Source organism: Alligator mississippiensis, chromosome 11 (assembly GCF_030867095.1).
Source record: "Alligator mississippiensis isolate rAllMis1 chromosome 11, rAllMis1, whole genome shotgun sequence".
Classification (NCBI taxonomy): domain Eukaryota; kingdom Metazoa; phylum Chordata; order Crocodylia; family Alligatoridae; genus Alligator; species Alligator mississippiensis.
In genome coordinates, this window is record NC_081834.1 from 43598307 (window position 1) to 43613255 (window position 14949).

General features: G+C 43.0%; 2 protein-coding genes across 2 annotated transcripts in view; one reads left to right on the plus strand and one right to left on the minus strand.

Annotated features, from left to right (window-relative positions):
- The window catches only part of NPTN (neuroplastin), a 44025-nt gene extending 32004 nt beyond the window's left edge, over window positions 1–12021 (plus strand). The window contains exons 6-8 of the mRNA XM_019499365.2: window positions 8673–8694; window positions 10275–10351; window positions 10935–12021. Coding sequence (XP_019354910.1) covers window positions 8673–8694; window positions 10275–10335 — 83 coding nt within the window. The 3' untranslated portion in view covers window positions 10336–10351; window positions 10935–12021. The remainder of the gene's footprint in view (window positions 1–8672; window positions 8695–10274; window positions 10352–10934) is intronic.
- REC114 (REC114 meiotic recombination protein) overlaps window positions 11736–14949 on the minus strand; it is a 67660-nt gene continuing 64446 nt past the window's right edge. The window contains exon 6 of the mRNA XM_019499329.2: window positions 11736–12237. Within this exon, the coding sequence (XP_019354874.1) occupies window positions 12076–12237 (162 nt within the window). The 3' untranslated portion in view covers window positions 11736–12075. The remainder of the gene's footprint in view (window positions 12238–14949) is intronic.

Consider the following 14949-nt stretch of genomic DNA (forward strand, 5'->3'; position numbering starts at 1 on the left):
GCTGTGGAAGGCACCCTCTCAAACTGGGGGAGGTGGCCATGCACAGTGGGACAAGTGCACCAAAGAGAAACTTCTCTAAGAAGTTGCTGATCTCTGACCTTTCAGGTTTACTCAATAAAAGATTTAAATGGACACTTTTAAAGCTGCTGTCTGTCTAAACACTTGGGTCATGAAATGCCAAAATGAAGGTTTAAGATCAACCATCTCATTATCTTTACCACTTGCTTTGAATTTGCCATTGCATTCAAAACTTCAGAGTAGCCTGTAGTTGGCATTCTTTCCTGAACATACCAAAGTCTGTAGAAGCGCTACAGGCTAAGTTAATGTTGACTGTGTTTGGTAAACCCATGCATGTTGTCGTGCTCCGTTAATCCATTTTACTCAATATCCTGCTGCTTATTAACTGGTGTGTTTCCAAGTGCTAACTATCATCCATAATCTCCACTGGCAGACATCTCGATGAAGTTTTTAGATGTTGATTTTGACCTACAAGTCCTAATTGGGGATGGGTCCTGGCTGTCTGCAGACGTGTTCCCACATGATGCCACTGCAGACATAATCAGTGAGGCCTTTGAGCTATCAGTCTCTTCTGGCCTAAAGGGAAAAAAAAATATTAGTAGTGCTTTTGGTGAAGGTCCCTAACTCTGGCACACGTTCCTTTTCTTGAGATCTGTCCAGTCTTTCCATAGACTCTGCAAACTACCACCTTCCCTGATCTTTGACATATCCCAGGTTGGTTGATTTGTGGAGTCTCAATCCTGGCAGTGAGATTTCCCAGAAGAGGCAGTCAGATTGAGAGAGAGTTAAGTTAGCCTTGCCTTAAGAATTACTAGCTGGAGGGTCACTGAAATCCAATGTGATGGTAGTCGAGAGCACAGTGAACTTACTTTTGGCATATCAAGTGTCTGTGAGCAGTAAATAGCTTAAATGGCATAGGCAGATAAAAATCTTGTGCTAACAGTCTTATCCACTGGGCTCCTCCATTCTGGTTCACAGCACTGGAGCCAGCCCCTCATGGGAAAGGAAAGATCTTTTCTTTGTTTAGTTTTCCTTTTTTTTAAAGACTCCTCCCAAACTTTCCAGTTTTCAGCTAAAGTCTCCTTTTAAGGAGAACCCTGGAATGAGAGTTGTTTTCCTTAGCCCATCTCTGCAATTGAGACCTCTCATACTTTTTTCTTCTTGAGAGTGGAAATTAATGTATCCCCACTAAAAATAAATAAATAAATAAAATCTCCAATTACATAGACGCCCAATTGGACCAAATCTCAGGTTTTTCCTTTTAAAAAGAGAAGTTACTAAGCCCTCCCCTTCTTGAGGGTATCTCTCTTCTAAAATCCAGTGCTATGATTGAACTGTGTTGAGATAAACCCGGACTAGCTTTCAGTGCTGCTAGCAGTGTCTTTGCGACAGCATGTGCTGCACGTCACCTGGGCCTCTAGATCAGAGGCAGGCAATTATTTTGGGTGGAGGGCTGCTTACCCAGTTTCAGCAGGCTGTTGAGGGCCGCACGGGTAGCTCTGCCCCTTGACAGGAGTCCCGCCCCTGGTCACCATCTTGGGACCAGTGTCCCAGGGCCAGCACTGGTGGGGCCCAAAGCAGGGTACAGGGTAGCAGGGGTCTGTGGAGCCGGGCTGGGCTGCACCAGCAGGGAGAGGGGGGAGCTGGCCCAGCTCCATAGAGGCACTGCCGGCTGGGACCCCTGTACTCCTGCCATCCTGCTCCGGGCCCCGCCAGCGCTGGCCCCGGGTCACCAGTGCAGGCCCTGTGCTTCTGCTGGCTCCCTGCTCACTCACTCCCAGTGCCTCCCACCCCTGCGGTACAGGCGGACACTGCCCTGACCCCCCTGCTTGCCGGCAGGGAAGAAACTGGTGCTGAGCGCAGGGAAAAAGTGGCCCCTCACCCGCCCCACGGCCAGCGCTCCCTGCTGCAACCGCTTGCAGCCCGTGGGGCTGTCTGGACCAGGCACAGGCAGCCCCACACAGGCTGCAAGCGGCTGCAGCTTGGGGCGCCAGCCACAGGGCGGGCGAGGGGCTGCTTCTCCACCCCTGCACTCAGCTTTTCCCCGGGCTCCTTCTCTGCCTGGGGTCCTCCCTCTCCCTCTCCACCTTCCTCCCTCCCCGGCGGTTCCGGCACCGGGGCAGATGTGGTGCCAGGCCAGAAACCCCTGCTGGGGCTTCTGGCTGGGAGGCAGGGCTGGGCAGGCCCTGCTGTTGTGGGAGCCCACTTCTCCTGGGTCCTATTGCCCTTGGTTCCTGTCGTTTTTGACAGGAACCAAGGGCAGAGAAATATTAATTTTCTAAATTTTTTAGGGGCCCCGCAGGCTGGATAGAATGGCTTCACAGGCTGGATATGGCCTGTGGGCCATATTTTGCCCACCCCTGCTGTAGCTGAACATGCTGGCATTGAGCTCTGTGTTGCCACAGTTCTGCTTTTTACCAGTACCCAAGTTTAAAGCCAGCCCAGATACATCTACACAAGCTTCAGTCCTAACTTTGGAGTGCAGCAGATATGTACCATATGACAAAGCCAGCCAAAATTAGTTCTGGAGCAGAATTAATTCAAACTCCTGCATGCTTGGAGTAGCTCAGAAGGAGCTTATTTTCCTCCTCTTCTTCCCTGCCAGTTCATGTTCATCCCCAATCCACGTTGTCTTTTAGCAATCCGTCATCTTTCTGCTCTTTCCAGAATGAAGGGAAAAGTACTTGATACTTAGTTCTTCAGAAGCCTTGAAAGCCATCATGTTCCAGATCTGGAACAGTTGAATAGGCATGTGAAACACTGTGTGTTCAAGGTCCGCAGCTCATGCCTGACTGTGATAGACAGACTTTTGTTGATGTAAGTGCCAACTTGATACTCCTCAGTCAAAATCCAGGCTGGCTTCCCAACACGAACAAAGGAAGTATTTGTAGCCTACATTGGTGGTGGTGTGATGCATGTGTATACAGAGGGCACTGGTTTTATTAAAAAGCACCCCAGACTTCACAGAAAATTGAGGGCCGCCTTTAACTTTGGCATTTCCTGACTTCTTGCATCTTTAATGCTGAACAGAATTTTGGCATTTGATTTCAATGCTTCCCGTTCCAAGGACAAATGACTATTCAGTTGTATAAAACTCCTTTGTTAAGGCTATTCTTCTTGCAAACTTAAACAGTTATGTATTCACCCCTTTGCTCCTGCTACATAGCAGAAAAAGAGAAGTCTGAATCCCATGAAATCTGTATCTCCACCTGAAGAGCAAATAATGGTGTCTGGGCGTGTGCTTGTTGCCGTATTTTGCTGTAGTGCCTTGTTGATTATAGCAGCATCCCTTTTGGTTCCCGGATAAGAGAGTCCTGCAGTGAGCACCTTGTTAATTTGCTTGCTAAATGAACGGCCTTGCTTTCACCTATGCACGGGAAGGAGGAAGGAAGGACTGTGCTTGAATTTCTCTATAATCTGAAAAAGAAAACCCCAGCCTGCTTCCCACATGATGGAGCAATGCATCTTTTTGCAGATAGCTGTCAGGGTTTGGAAAATCACCCAAGTAGGTGAATACTGTGCAGCTTTCAACAGCTCATGGTGCTGAAAGTTGCACAGGGAAACAGCATGCTTAGGCCAGGGATACTGGCACTTCATGCATGGATGATCAGAAGTGGACTTTCAGTGGGGTAGTGCTGATGCATTTTGCTCCGAGCTCAAATTGCTTGGACTTCATTTTACAATGAAATGAAGTGAATAGCTTTATTCCTCTGTGGTATATAGTTTAAGCTGCTTATTTTTTTTGAGACTATAATGCCAGACCTAGTACTCAGCCATTGTGACCTCTGTATAACATCCGAAAGACTCTTAAATGAAGAAAGTGATTGTACTTGGATTAAATAGCCTGTGCTAGAAAATACATGTTTTAAAAGGGTGTGTTCTGGGGTAAGTAGAAAGTAAAAACTTTGGGGTTACATTCCCATCAGAGAATGTAAATGGTTTTTACTTCAAAATCCATTTTCTACTTAATCTTTATTTTGAGAAAGCAGAGTTGCTATAACGTGCCTCCTCATTCCCCCTTTTCATTTGTCAGCTTAATACAAAGTAGACTTTCCATAAATACAGTTCTGCTCCAGCTGTATAACAGGCCCATTCCATTTCCCCCCATTCTTTCTAATATTCCTTTTTTTTCCTTGCCTTTTTATGCTACTGCTATTACTGTAAGTAATTTAAAGAACAAAATGCTTTTCACTTAACTTGTTACAAGGTAAACTGTTGCCTTTTTTGGTTTGTTTCTACTACCGTCATCTTTCTCCCCCACATGTAATCTCACGAAGGGGAGAAAACTCAGACACAAATTGCAGTGCATAGGAGTTAACTGCACCTGCAATTGAGGATTATTGTAGCACACGACAGCTAAACGGCCTGACTTCTGTGGTGGCCACAAGCTCCAGCATTTGCTTGTTAGAGTCAAGTACAGGAGCAAAATTCCTTACAAGCCTGATTTGACTGACCTTGGCCAGATATTCATAATTTAAAAATATACTTTATGCCTTCATTCCACTTCAGATTGATAATTGGTACGTGAACTCATTGGTATGCACGCTCTGTACACTTTATGCAGCCTATAAACCTTTGGCCCCGTTTGCTTGCTTTTTCTTGTAGCACGATGATAAATGGCTTTCTGTGAACTCCTCTTGTGGATGCAAACATTGCCTTAAATGTTGGCCCTAGGAAAACAAGAGGATTTTTGGCATTTAGCAAAAAAGGGTTTAGTGTTTTAAACTTGTGTGCACACCTGCAATTAGCTTTTTAGGAATGCACTATAATCCTATGATATGTAAGTCAGATAACCTTTGAGTGTTGACCATGCTTCACTGAAGGGCCACTGAAGTACTTTTAGGCCAAGAATTGCAGAGCCTTGAGTGGGCAAACAATCTTGGTGTGACCGTTCTTGGGAAGGAGTGTTCAGCATCCCCATCAAACTCCCTTATTTTATTACTTTTCCCAGAAAAGCAAAATATTAACCCAGTTTTATGTCAGGCAGTCTCCATAGCAGTTTTATAAACCTCCTATGACATTTTACAATAAAGCCAGTCCTCCAAGTGACTCAGAACTTGGCTATTATTTTTTTTTAAAGTTCTTGAGTTGAAATTGGACATAAGGTGGCTACTCAGCCCATAACTTTATCTCAAATGGGGCAAGGTTGATTGCTGCCCTGTGACACTGCCCAGTCTAACAGACATTTTTCTCATCCTCTTGCTTCTCTCTGCATCATCCTGCTAGACTGATTTCAGTGAAACAGTTGATTAAAATAGTATCTTATGAATTGCATGAAATGAAACAATATTTGTAGCAAAAGGTATTGGAGGAAATATTTGCTAGTTACATTGCTGTCAAACATATCTTCTTTTTTTTTATATTTTTTAGTACTTCTAATAATACCTCTAATAATACTTATTTATTCCTAAACTGGAGCAACTAGGAAAGCACATTAGAAATGTTACATTTTTAATGCCCATGTTTATGGTAGCATCTTAAGAGGCCGCAAAGGATTAATCTAATACTAAATCCTCTGTTAACGCTGTGATTTTGTTCCAAAGGTAACACATTATTTTGAACCCTATAATATTATTTTACTAAGCAAATGCTGAATTAACTGGCTGATACCAGATATTAAATGTAAAAATTGCATTTAAATCAATGTTGACGGAGTGAAAAAGCAAGAAAATTAAAAATTGGATGGAGTTTGTTTCCAGGAGGGCCCCATTAAACAGATGTGACGTGCTGCAAGCCAGGTACCAGCCGATAGGCAAGTGTAGCCGAGCTAGTTAGCTAAGGTTTCTAAGGGGGTGTGGGGTGGGTGTTTGGCCCTCTTGTTACAACTATCTGTACTGTTAAGGGCTTTGAGTTTAGACAAAAAGCTGTAGATTATAGCAATTCTGAATTTTTCAATTTAGAAATCTATTATTGCAGGTAGTTTTAAGTAGATAATCACTTTACCTACCAACAAGGTTTGCTTTTAATCTTGCGTTCTGTAAAAGATGGTTGATTGGGCCTTGTAGGTCCTCTCCAGATTAAAAGGCAAATTCCTGTAAAATGAGGACTTTTGTGCAGTTGGCTATAAAATTGAAGGCTAAGGCACAGTATTTCAGGAGCTCTGCCCAGTTCTGTTGACTTGCACATATCTGAATGGAATGATGAGGCATGTTCATACCTTTCTCTATGGCCGCTGGCTTCATGTACTAGCGAGTTAAAGTTACTAGAGCAGGTCATCTGGCATGAGGGTTTTGAGTTATATTGATATTTGTCGGTTACTATGACTTCTTTTTTTTCCCCCTCAATTGCATCATACCCTTAAAAAATGGTGGTAAGTGAGAGATCTGCATGCTTTGGAGTTTGTTTAATCTCCGCTTCAGTCTTTACGATGCACAGTTCATAATGTTAACACTTTTCTTAAAGTTTCTTCATTCACGTTCACAACTAATTTGGATTTCAGTTTGCTGTTTTTAATCTTTATTTACTCTTAATTTTGTACTTATTTTTCTGTAGTTCTGTTTCCCCCCTGATTTCTTCACATTAGGGTTTTTGGTTCTTTCTGTCTGTACTGTATTGTACTGTACTGGGGATGCTTTTGCAGCAGTTAAATGGCTGACAAACAGGCTAGTGACATACAAAGGCATTTAATCTGCTTTTATCGAACCACCTAGAATTGAGATTGGAGGGAGGGGGAAAGAGTTACCTACCAGTCTTAGACTCAGTGCATAACTGTAACCATTCTTACAGGCCTAGCGCCTACCTTTACCAGATGTTTGTTAGGAAGACGTTCTCTGGCAGGCTTTGTAAATGAGAAGAAACCTGGTGGTAGACTAAGGTTTTAAAAAACAGTCCATCCGAAATCTGCATCCGTAATGAATGTTTTAATTCGGGCGGCAGAATGGTTACCACAAGAAAAGGCTTGTATCCTGCTTGTACAGTTATGTTTCTGAAGTCCAGCAAAACAAACTCCCAAAGATGCGGATAACATTTGTAGACGGCCGAGACGACTGAGTCTGGAAGTAGTTTGTATCGCTGACATTTCCTAATGGAAAACAACTAAGGACGTGCTGTCTGTCCAATTCCAGCCCAGCATATAGTTTATAGTACTTAGCAGATGTAGCATAGTCTGTTTTGAAATCTTTTGGGAATCAAAAGATGCTGGCGGAGGGAAGGCTTAGTTTTACTCTATACTGTGCTTCATGTTTCAGTACTTGATGTGTCTGTATATCTCCACTGTATATACAATAGCACATTGATGTCTGGTTGTCCTTACTAGTCCTAGTTTTTTTCTGTACCTTGTCTGATAGTTCCTTGTTGCTAGTAATGGACTTCTGTGGACACTGGTGTGTCGCTAGTGTGTTACTTTTGGCTGTAAAGCTGTTGGTTTGCGGTTAGTTCTTTATTTTTTGAACTATTTTTTTGTTCCGGTCACTGTTTGTGCTGGCGGTGGCTTTGCCTATCCGTTGCCTCGAAGGTACAGGTGGAGTAATGTCCCATTTTTGACAGACATTACTCCTAGTGTGTGCTCATGCAGATGCCTACACTGTTAAGACTGTAATTTCCATAACTGCTTCATGTGCACTAAGCCCCCTTGTGGAATCCTGCTGAGAGTTTCTTAAAGACTTCAGTGAAAAAAACTATTCTAACTTAGGGGGGGGAAAGAACACTTTTTTTTTTCTTTTCTTTTCTTTTAAAGCAATGAATTATCAATTGGTCCCCAGCGATAGTTCTACAGGAACATAATCGGATCTCTGGGTTAATTGCTATATCAATAATTAAAGGTACCTAATTATACCATAATGAAAGGCGGAGAAAACGAGATGCTTATTTCTAAAGAATAAAATGTCCAATTGGTCATGAAAGAGCATGTGTCAAACACAGCATATTGGTGGGTTGGTTTTTTTTCTCCAATTTCTTAAAAAAATAAAATAAACCAACCCCTTTTTTCTGGCCTTCTTACAAGGGACACAGGCAGAATAGTGCTGTCAGTCTACTTGTAGCTGAAGTCTGTTGTCTCTAAGGGGGTTGTAACCCCCTTAAGTTTTCCTCGTTTGGGGTCCTGTCCAAATACACACATGCACGATGCCTGCTGCTATCCAAGGACTGCATCTGTTTACAACATTGGATTAAAGTATTGCAGATTCAACCCCCCTCTAACCTTGTCCAGTGCGATTAGACATCAAAAAATGGAATATGAAATGGTTGTATAATCCTGGAGGGAGAAGAGGGGACGGTATATCTCTCTTGGTGTATTTTACCAGTACCCCCTGAGAACTGAAGAATTGGTTTTCAAAAAAATGCAAGAAAACAAACAGCAGGATTTTACAACTGAAATGTCGGTTTGTCTTCTCATCTCTTCTATAAGATTGAACCACTGGAACTTGGGGACAAGATGAGTGTGACCATATTGCAACAATCTGTCCGCTACAGTTGCAGTTCTTCATGACAAGCATTCAAAGTGTTAACTAAAACCATTGAAACAACATACTTGCCATTAAAACTTGAATCCAGAAAAAATAACTCCATGAACCTTTGCACTACCAAGTGGAATGGCCTTAAATGCTATAACGGTAGAGCAGTTTGCTGTCCAGCTAGTGTTTAATACAAATTCTGACTCCACTTTCTTTTCTCCTTCCCTCGTCTTTCATGGGATTACAACGGCATTCCTGTTGCAGACGATGAACCAGCTGGACCAATGTATGTATTTTATCTGAATATATCAAGCAAGTGGCTGAACTGTTACTGAACGGGGAGATTAAGAACACTTACTGTGCAAGAATGTGATCGTCATATAGTGGGGGAAGGGGGTGCAGCATGCTTGTGTTTTAAGGGAAAACAGTCCCTGCACCAGGGAGCCTAGTTTGAGTTGACACATTTTGATTCCCACCCACCCCACACCCCATTCTAAGCCAGGAAGAGAAATGAAACAAAATGGAAAAAGGATGGATGTGAGAGGTGAAGGGTTTATTTGCAGAGCTGTACACATTGTCAGGGGTTCCATACACTGATATTTAGGGCCCTAACCCCTCTGTTTACAGATCTGTAAACATTTAGAAAAGGGGTCATGTTGGCAAGAAGCGGAGGCATGCATTGTGGATATTTGCTTTTACCAAAATATTATAGCCAGAAGTGCATTCCTGTCCATCTAGGAAAGAACTATATTTACCCAATACAAGACCCTGAATGTAAGATGCCCCCCATTAGATTCCACACAAGGAAAATATATAGATTTATTCTAACTTCCTGTGTACAGAATCTAATAATTGGAGGATCATCTTCAATTCATCTCTCCCCCTCCCCTGCAGGTATTGCAGGTAGCTGGGGGGAGAGGTGACAAAGAGACAATTATGCGGCAGGTGCTGGGGAGCAGGCAGTGAGAAAAGGCGGGCAGCTTGCCCCTTACTTGTCCTCCCACTTAATCCCCTTGTGCCTGCCCCCTGCAGCCTCAGGCTGCCGAAATTCTTCCTTCCTCTGTTTTCCCCTTTGCCCCCCTCCACGCTGCTTCTTCCCCTCTTCCCCCTGTCTCCCAACTCCTCCACCCCCCACCTTACTTTTGCTCCATGCGGGCAGACTGTCCCTGCTGCAGCCCAGGGGTGCGGAGCTTGGCTCTAGCCCAGCCCTGTAGCAGTGGTGCAGAGCTGGCATTGCTGCTACAGGACTGCACTGGAGTGGAGCAAGTGCTTCATGCTCCAGGCTGCAGTGAGGACAGCCTGCCTGTACAGAGCAAAGCTGAGGAGGAGTAGGGGAGAGGAAGAAGCAGTGGTTGGGGGCAGGGAGGAGTGGTGTGGCATGCAGAGGCTGGAACAGGAGGGAGCAGGCAGTGGCTCCAGCTCTGACACTGGGTTGGGGCTAGAGCAGCAGCAGCTGCCTGCCCCCTGCTACCTCATGCTCAGTTGTAAGCCAAGGGGCTATTCCCCAGGTCAGATGGGGGGTTGGGGGAGGGGGGGACTTGTCTTCTAATAGAGTAAATATGGTTTGCGCACAATAGTTTGGCAAACTGAAAAAAGGGCTTATTCTCTAATCAAACTGGGGAGCAAAACCAGTGATCCAGGAGGTAAATAGCATTGTAGGAAGAGTTTGTAAATGACCTTCTGCTAAAAATTGGGAGCCTGTTAGATACGAATTCATGCAGTTTTTATGAACTATTTCTCTATACTAAAGCTTTCTCGTGCACAGGGGATTGGAATTTGACTTCCCTTTGAGTGCCTTGTCTGCTAAGCACGCTGTTGACTTTTAAATGTAACCATTTTGATGAGATTTTTTTTCTCCCTTTAAAGGAAAACCAACTCTACAAATAATCACAAAGACAAAAACCTACGCCAGAGAAACACAAATTAAAAGTATTGCTTATAATGTAAGTATGACTTTTATTTCCACATTTTTACCTTTCACATGTTCAGATATGGTCTAGAGCCTTTCTCTTGTCATGGAAATAAGGAGTATTTCAGTAATTCACACTGATGAAAGCATGCGACTTTCTAATGTACTGAAGTATTTACAATGGTATCAGAATATTTTAATAATAAAGTGTTGCTGTCCCCAAACTCCTTTAGCTTTCAGAAAACTTGATGATAAAAGGATTGTTGGTTTGGTTTTGTTTTTTAAATCCTGCCATGACTGTCTGAGCAGGCTGCTGATGAAGTGTCTGCATAGCCCTAGATTAACTCCATGTAGCACTTTGGGCTAAAAGCAAAAAACCCAAAAGATGGTTTGTTCAGGTTCTGGAACGTGCAAGGTGGGGGTCTTGCTAAATGTTTGCAGTTCTAGGAGAGAACCTGGTATTGAAATGTTTGAGGTTGTAACAAAAACAGGCAAACCTTTGTCTCCTACTCTGATAAACATGTGAGTATCAGCTTCATTCTGTGTAGGCTTCAGGATGGTGGTGATCCCTGACTGACACTTTTTCTCAAGTCTTTTTTTTTCTTTTTTTGTTTCAGAGCTTTAAGTTTCTGAGAGACTGATGGCAATATGACCTGCTAAAATGAATGGTTGGAACTCTTGATACTAGAACTCCAGTTCTATTTGACTTTTTTCCTTTTCAAGTGAGCAAACAATATGACTGTCTAAAGCATGCCTTATTTAGCCTCTCCTGTAAGGATGACCTAGCCAGATAAATTTTAATAATGCTTCAGTGTAGAAGGTGTAAACTATTTTGGGCTTGATGTGCTGTGAATGTTGCTTTTTTTTTTTCCCCCTTAAGATATTTAAACACTAGAAGTAAGAGTCAGATCATGCATGCGCCATTTTTTACTTACTCTAGCTGTTAAATTGGCAAAGCTCTAAATGCACTGCTGCCATCTAGTGGTAACTTTTTGTAAAGTACAGCAAAACCTAAAAATATATACAGTATATATTTATATTTTTGGGGGGAGGGGGGAAAACCAAAGTACAGTAAATGTGTTTCATTTTTAAGCTGCTGATATTCATTCCGTATATTATATGTCTGAGAGAGGAGATAATTATGCTGTTCTGGTACTTGTAGAGGAATAATATAAATTGAAATTATCTTAAGGGCTTAACCTATGTGGAAAGACTTGGGGGTCCTGATAATCAAAGACTTTAAAAGCTGGAACAGTCCAACAAGTGGTGATGAACTGCAGTAAAGATACTTCAGTTTATAAATATATATATATATATATGATTGCTTTTTAAGTGATTTTTTTGTTAATCATGTAAATTCTCAAATCCTTTTGCACTGATGTGTTCAACATATTCTTGTACATTCAATTCAGGCAAACTTTTATAATTTACTTTTTTTGTTTTGTTTTAAATGATGTTGAAACGTTACAGCATGGTGATATTCTATGCAACTAGTTATACTCTTCAGTTTGACACTGTAACTTCTCATGTTGATTTAAGGACTGACTGTAGAATTACAGACCTACCAGGGTCCTCATGTTGTGCATAACTGTAGATGCATGAACTTGTGTTCTGTGTATTTGTTGAAGTGCAATGATGTATAAAAAGTGGATTCACCTGTTTTTAAGAATAAAACACTGACAAAAACACATTTGAAGCAATTTATCAAGTATCCAAACATTTGACTTTTTTGTGTTTACTAAGTAACATTAACATTTCTCATCCTTCTGTCAGTTTTTTCAGTTCCTTCTCCACTTCTTCCACAAAGGCTGGGAAATTCTGATCCATGAGACACAAGCGAATAAAAGGTCCCAAGTCTTTGGCGCTCCACACACAATGCTGATACGCATGAGGGAGCTCAGATTTTGAGTTCAGTACAGACTGTAAAAGTAAACCCAAAGATGGTTTTTATTTAGGGTCCATTTTGTTGTCAATGAAATTCAATAGTTCCCTTTTAGATGCTCAGCAATCATGGTTTCATAGAAATGCTCATGCACACTTAAGAGAAGTAACAGGTAACCTTTTTGCAACAGGCATGACCAGGACTAAAATGAAGTCAGCTGAACAGAAGTCAGATTCCAACTGCTAGAAAAACTAGACTTGGCGTCGTTTAAACAGGCTGGGTCACATGGTAGCTGCCTAATGATAGTATTTCTCTCGAGTAGCATTTTTGTTAAATGCGAAAAACCAAGGGAGTTTGCAGACCATTTTAGAAATTACATTGATAAGATTTTGAGGAGGATGCCAGGCACAGAAGAGAAAGGAAGCAAAGTGAAGCTCTCTAGGTAGGAAACGGTCAGTTTTGTGGTTGCCCACGTGTCCATTTGTTACACTGGATGATGGGGAACTGCAGGGAAAGAGCATTCGGTTGTGCAGTTGACAATCAGAGTGTATAAGGGTGCAAAGGCAATCTTGCATGTATATTGAACATGTGTCTATGTCCTATACGATTTAAAAAAAAATTTAGATGCAATTGAACCTTCCTCCGTGCACTATTATGCATCAGTAGGATTTAAAATACACAGCTATCAGCAGCAGAAAGTTGCTGTCTTGGGTAGGAAGGAGAGAAGCTATTGGCACCAGTAGCATAACTGGGGGGGAGGGCGCTGGCAAGTGGGGCTCCAGCTGTGGGTACCAAAATGGTAGCCCCCTGCAAGAAATCCACATTGTGGAAGCAGCAGCAAGGACTTTGAGCCCCTGGGGCTGGTAAGACTGACATCCCTCTTCCCCTACCCCCGCCCCTTTTTGGAAGGTTTTGCCCAGGTTGCAAAACTTGCGTTACACTTCTGACTGGCACTATATAGTGCAGCTGGGAAGGGAGCCTGGACCAGCCTCCCACCACTAGGGGAAGAGAGTTGTCAGGTAGAGATGGATAAAAAATGCTTGAGAGCTGCCAAAACAGCTTGAGCAGGGACCTGTTCTGCTGCTGGGACTTGGCAGCAATGTCAACTCAGCTATTTTTAAATGTTCCTGTTCAGTTCTCTTGGGCAGCTGCCAGACTCTTCCTGAGGAATGCAGCCACAGCTAGGAAGTGCCACCTTTGCAGGTTACAGCTTGGCCAAACCCAAACCACCTCTGGGGCAGACACAGGACTCCACTCCAGCCCCAGGGCTTACCCCTTCCCATGGTAGGAAGGTGCATGCTCCAAACAACACTCTTGCTTAAGCCCCTCAAAAATGCTTGCAAGAATCTGTTTTGAATATCTGAATACTGACAGTGTGGGTACTTCGATACCCTTTAAATGTCTTTATCACCTCAGTACAGATCAGTAAGAGAATGCTGCTCTTGCCAATGTGCTGGAGCCAAACAGGAGGATGATGAGTGTTGGATGGCTGTAGAATGCAAATAAGCACAAGATCCACAGGTACCTGGGATCATCTTGGAGACTAGCAGGATTTGTAGGGAAAGTGCCCCTAGAAAAGCTGCTAAACACAACCTGAGGAGAATGTGGAGTGCTTTACAATCCCCACTTGAAGTAGACCCTTGAGAAGGCCTGGTAGCAGGTTCTTCTCTTCTCTCATATACTTTATTTCCCCCTCTACCCATCATTAACGTGGTGAAGCCACACAGCTGCTTTATGGTTGACGCTTGCCAGATCCTCATCCTGGGTGTGCTGCACATGAGGAGGGGGTCACAGCAATCTGTGCTGCATCACCACACTCGCATACTGGACTGTCCTTTCGACTACCATCGTAAACCTCTCAGTCGCAGGTTGAGTTGTGCTGACCCAGAACAAACTCCCCTTTGAGAAAGTCGCCTGCTTTTGAGAATTGCTAGTTGCACCTCTGCTTTCAGATGTTAGTCTCTGAACTACTCAAAGACAATGGGTAAGTGCATGTCTTTGCTTCACAACTCCACCAAAGCTTGGTATCTTGAATTTCATATCTACGCCAGTCATACTTAACTAATTCAAAATCCAGTTGTGGAGGAGACTGGGCACTCAGATCTATGCTTAGTGAAGATGTTAAGACTTTCAAGTCCTTGAAAGGAGGAAGTAGAGAGAGCAACAGCTTTAAAAATGCATTAAAAATGCCCGATCACTAGAGCTGTGCAAAACAGCACTGTTTCGTTTCAACTTCTGTTTCGAAGAGACAGTGTTTCATTTCACTGTTTCGAAGCACCATTGTTTTGTTTCGTCGGAACTGTTTCAACGTTTCGCCCATAGGCTATAATGGGGAATCATGAAAATGCCTATAACTTTGTCATTTCTTTCCTGATTAAAATGAAGACAGCCAGGATGGTAGCCCCTGCTGAGGCCACAAAACCTGTCGTATTTCAAGGAGATAGGTGCAGGGGTTTCTGGGAAACTGTACCTCAAACTGTTTAGAGCAAAACTTATGTCACTTGCAAGTGTGAAGGCACAGAGAAAGCTCAGTTCAAACAATGCTTTTTATGCTCTCTTTCTGTCCCTCCCCCAGAGCACTGGGATTGGAAGGGACCTCAGGAAAGGATCACTGTCACTGGCCAGCTACACAGTCAATGTCAGAGCAATCCTTCCTCCCTCTTTGTTTTGATTTTGCTGCTTTGAGCTCAAAAAACTTTGAAACGAAATTTCCGTCAAAATTTCGCACAGCCCTACTGATCGCCTGTGCA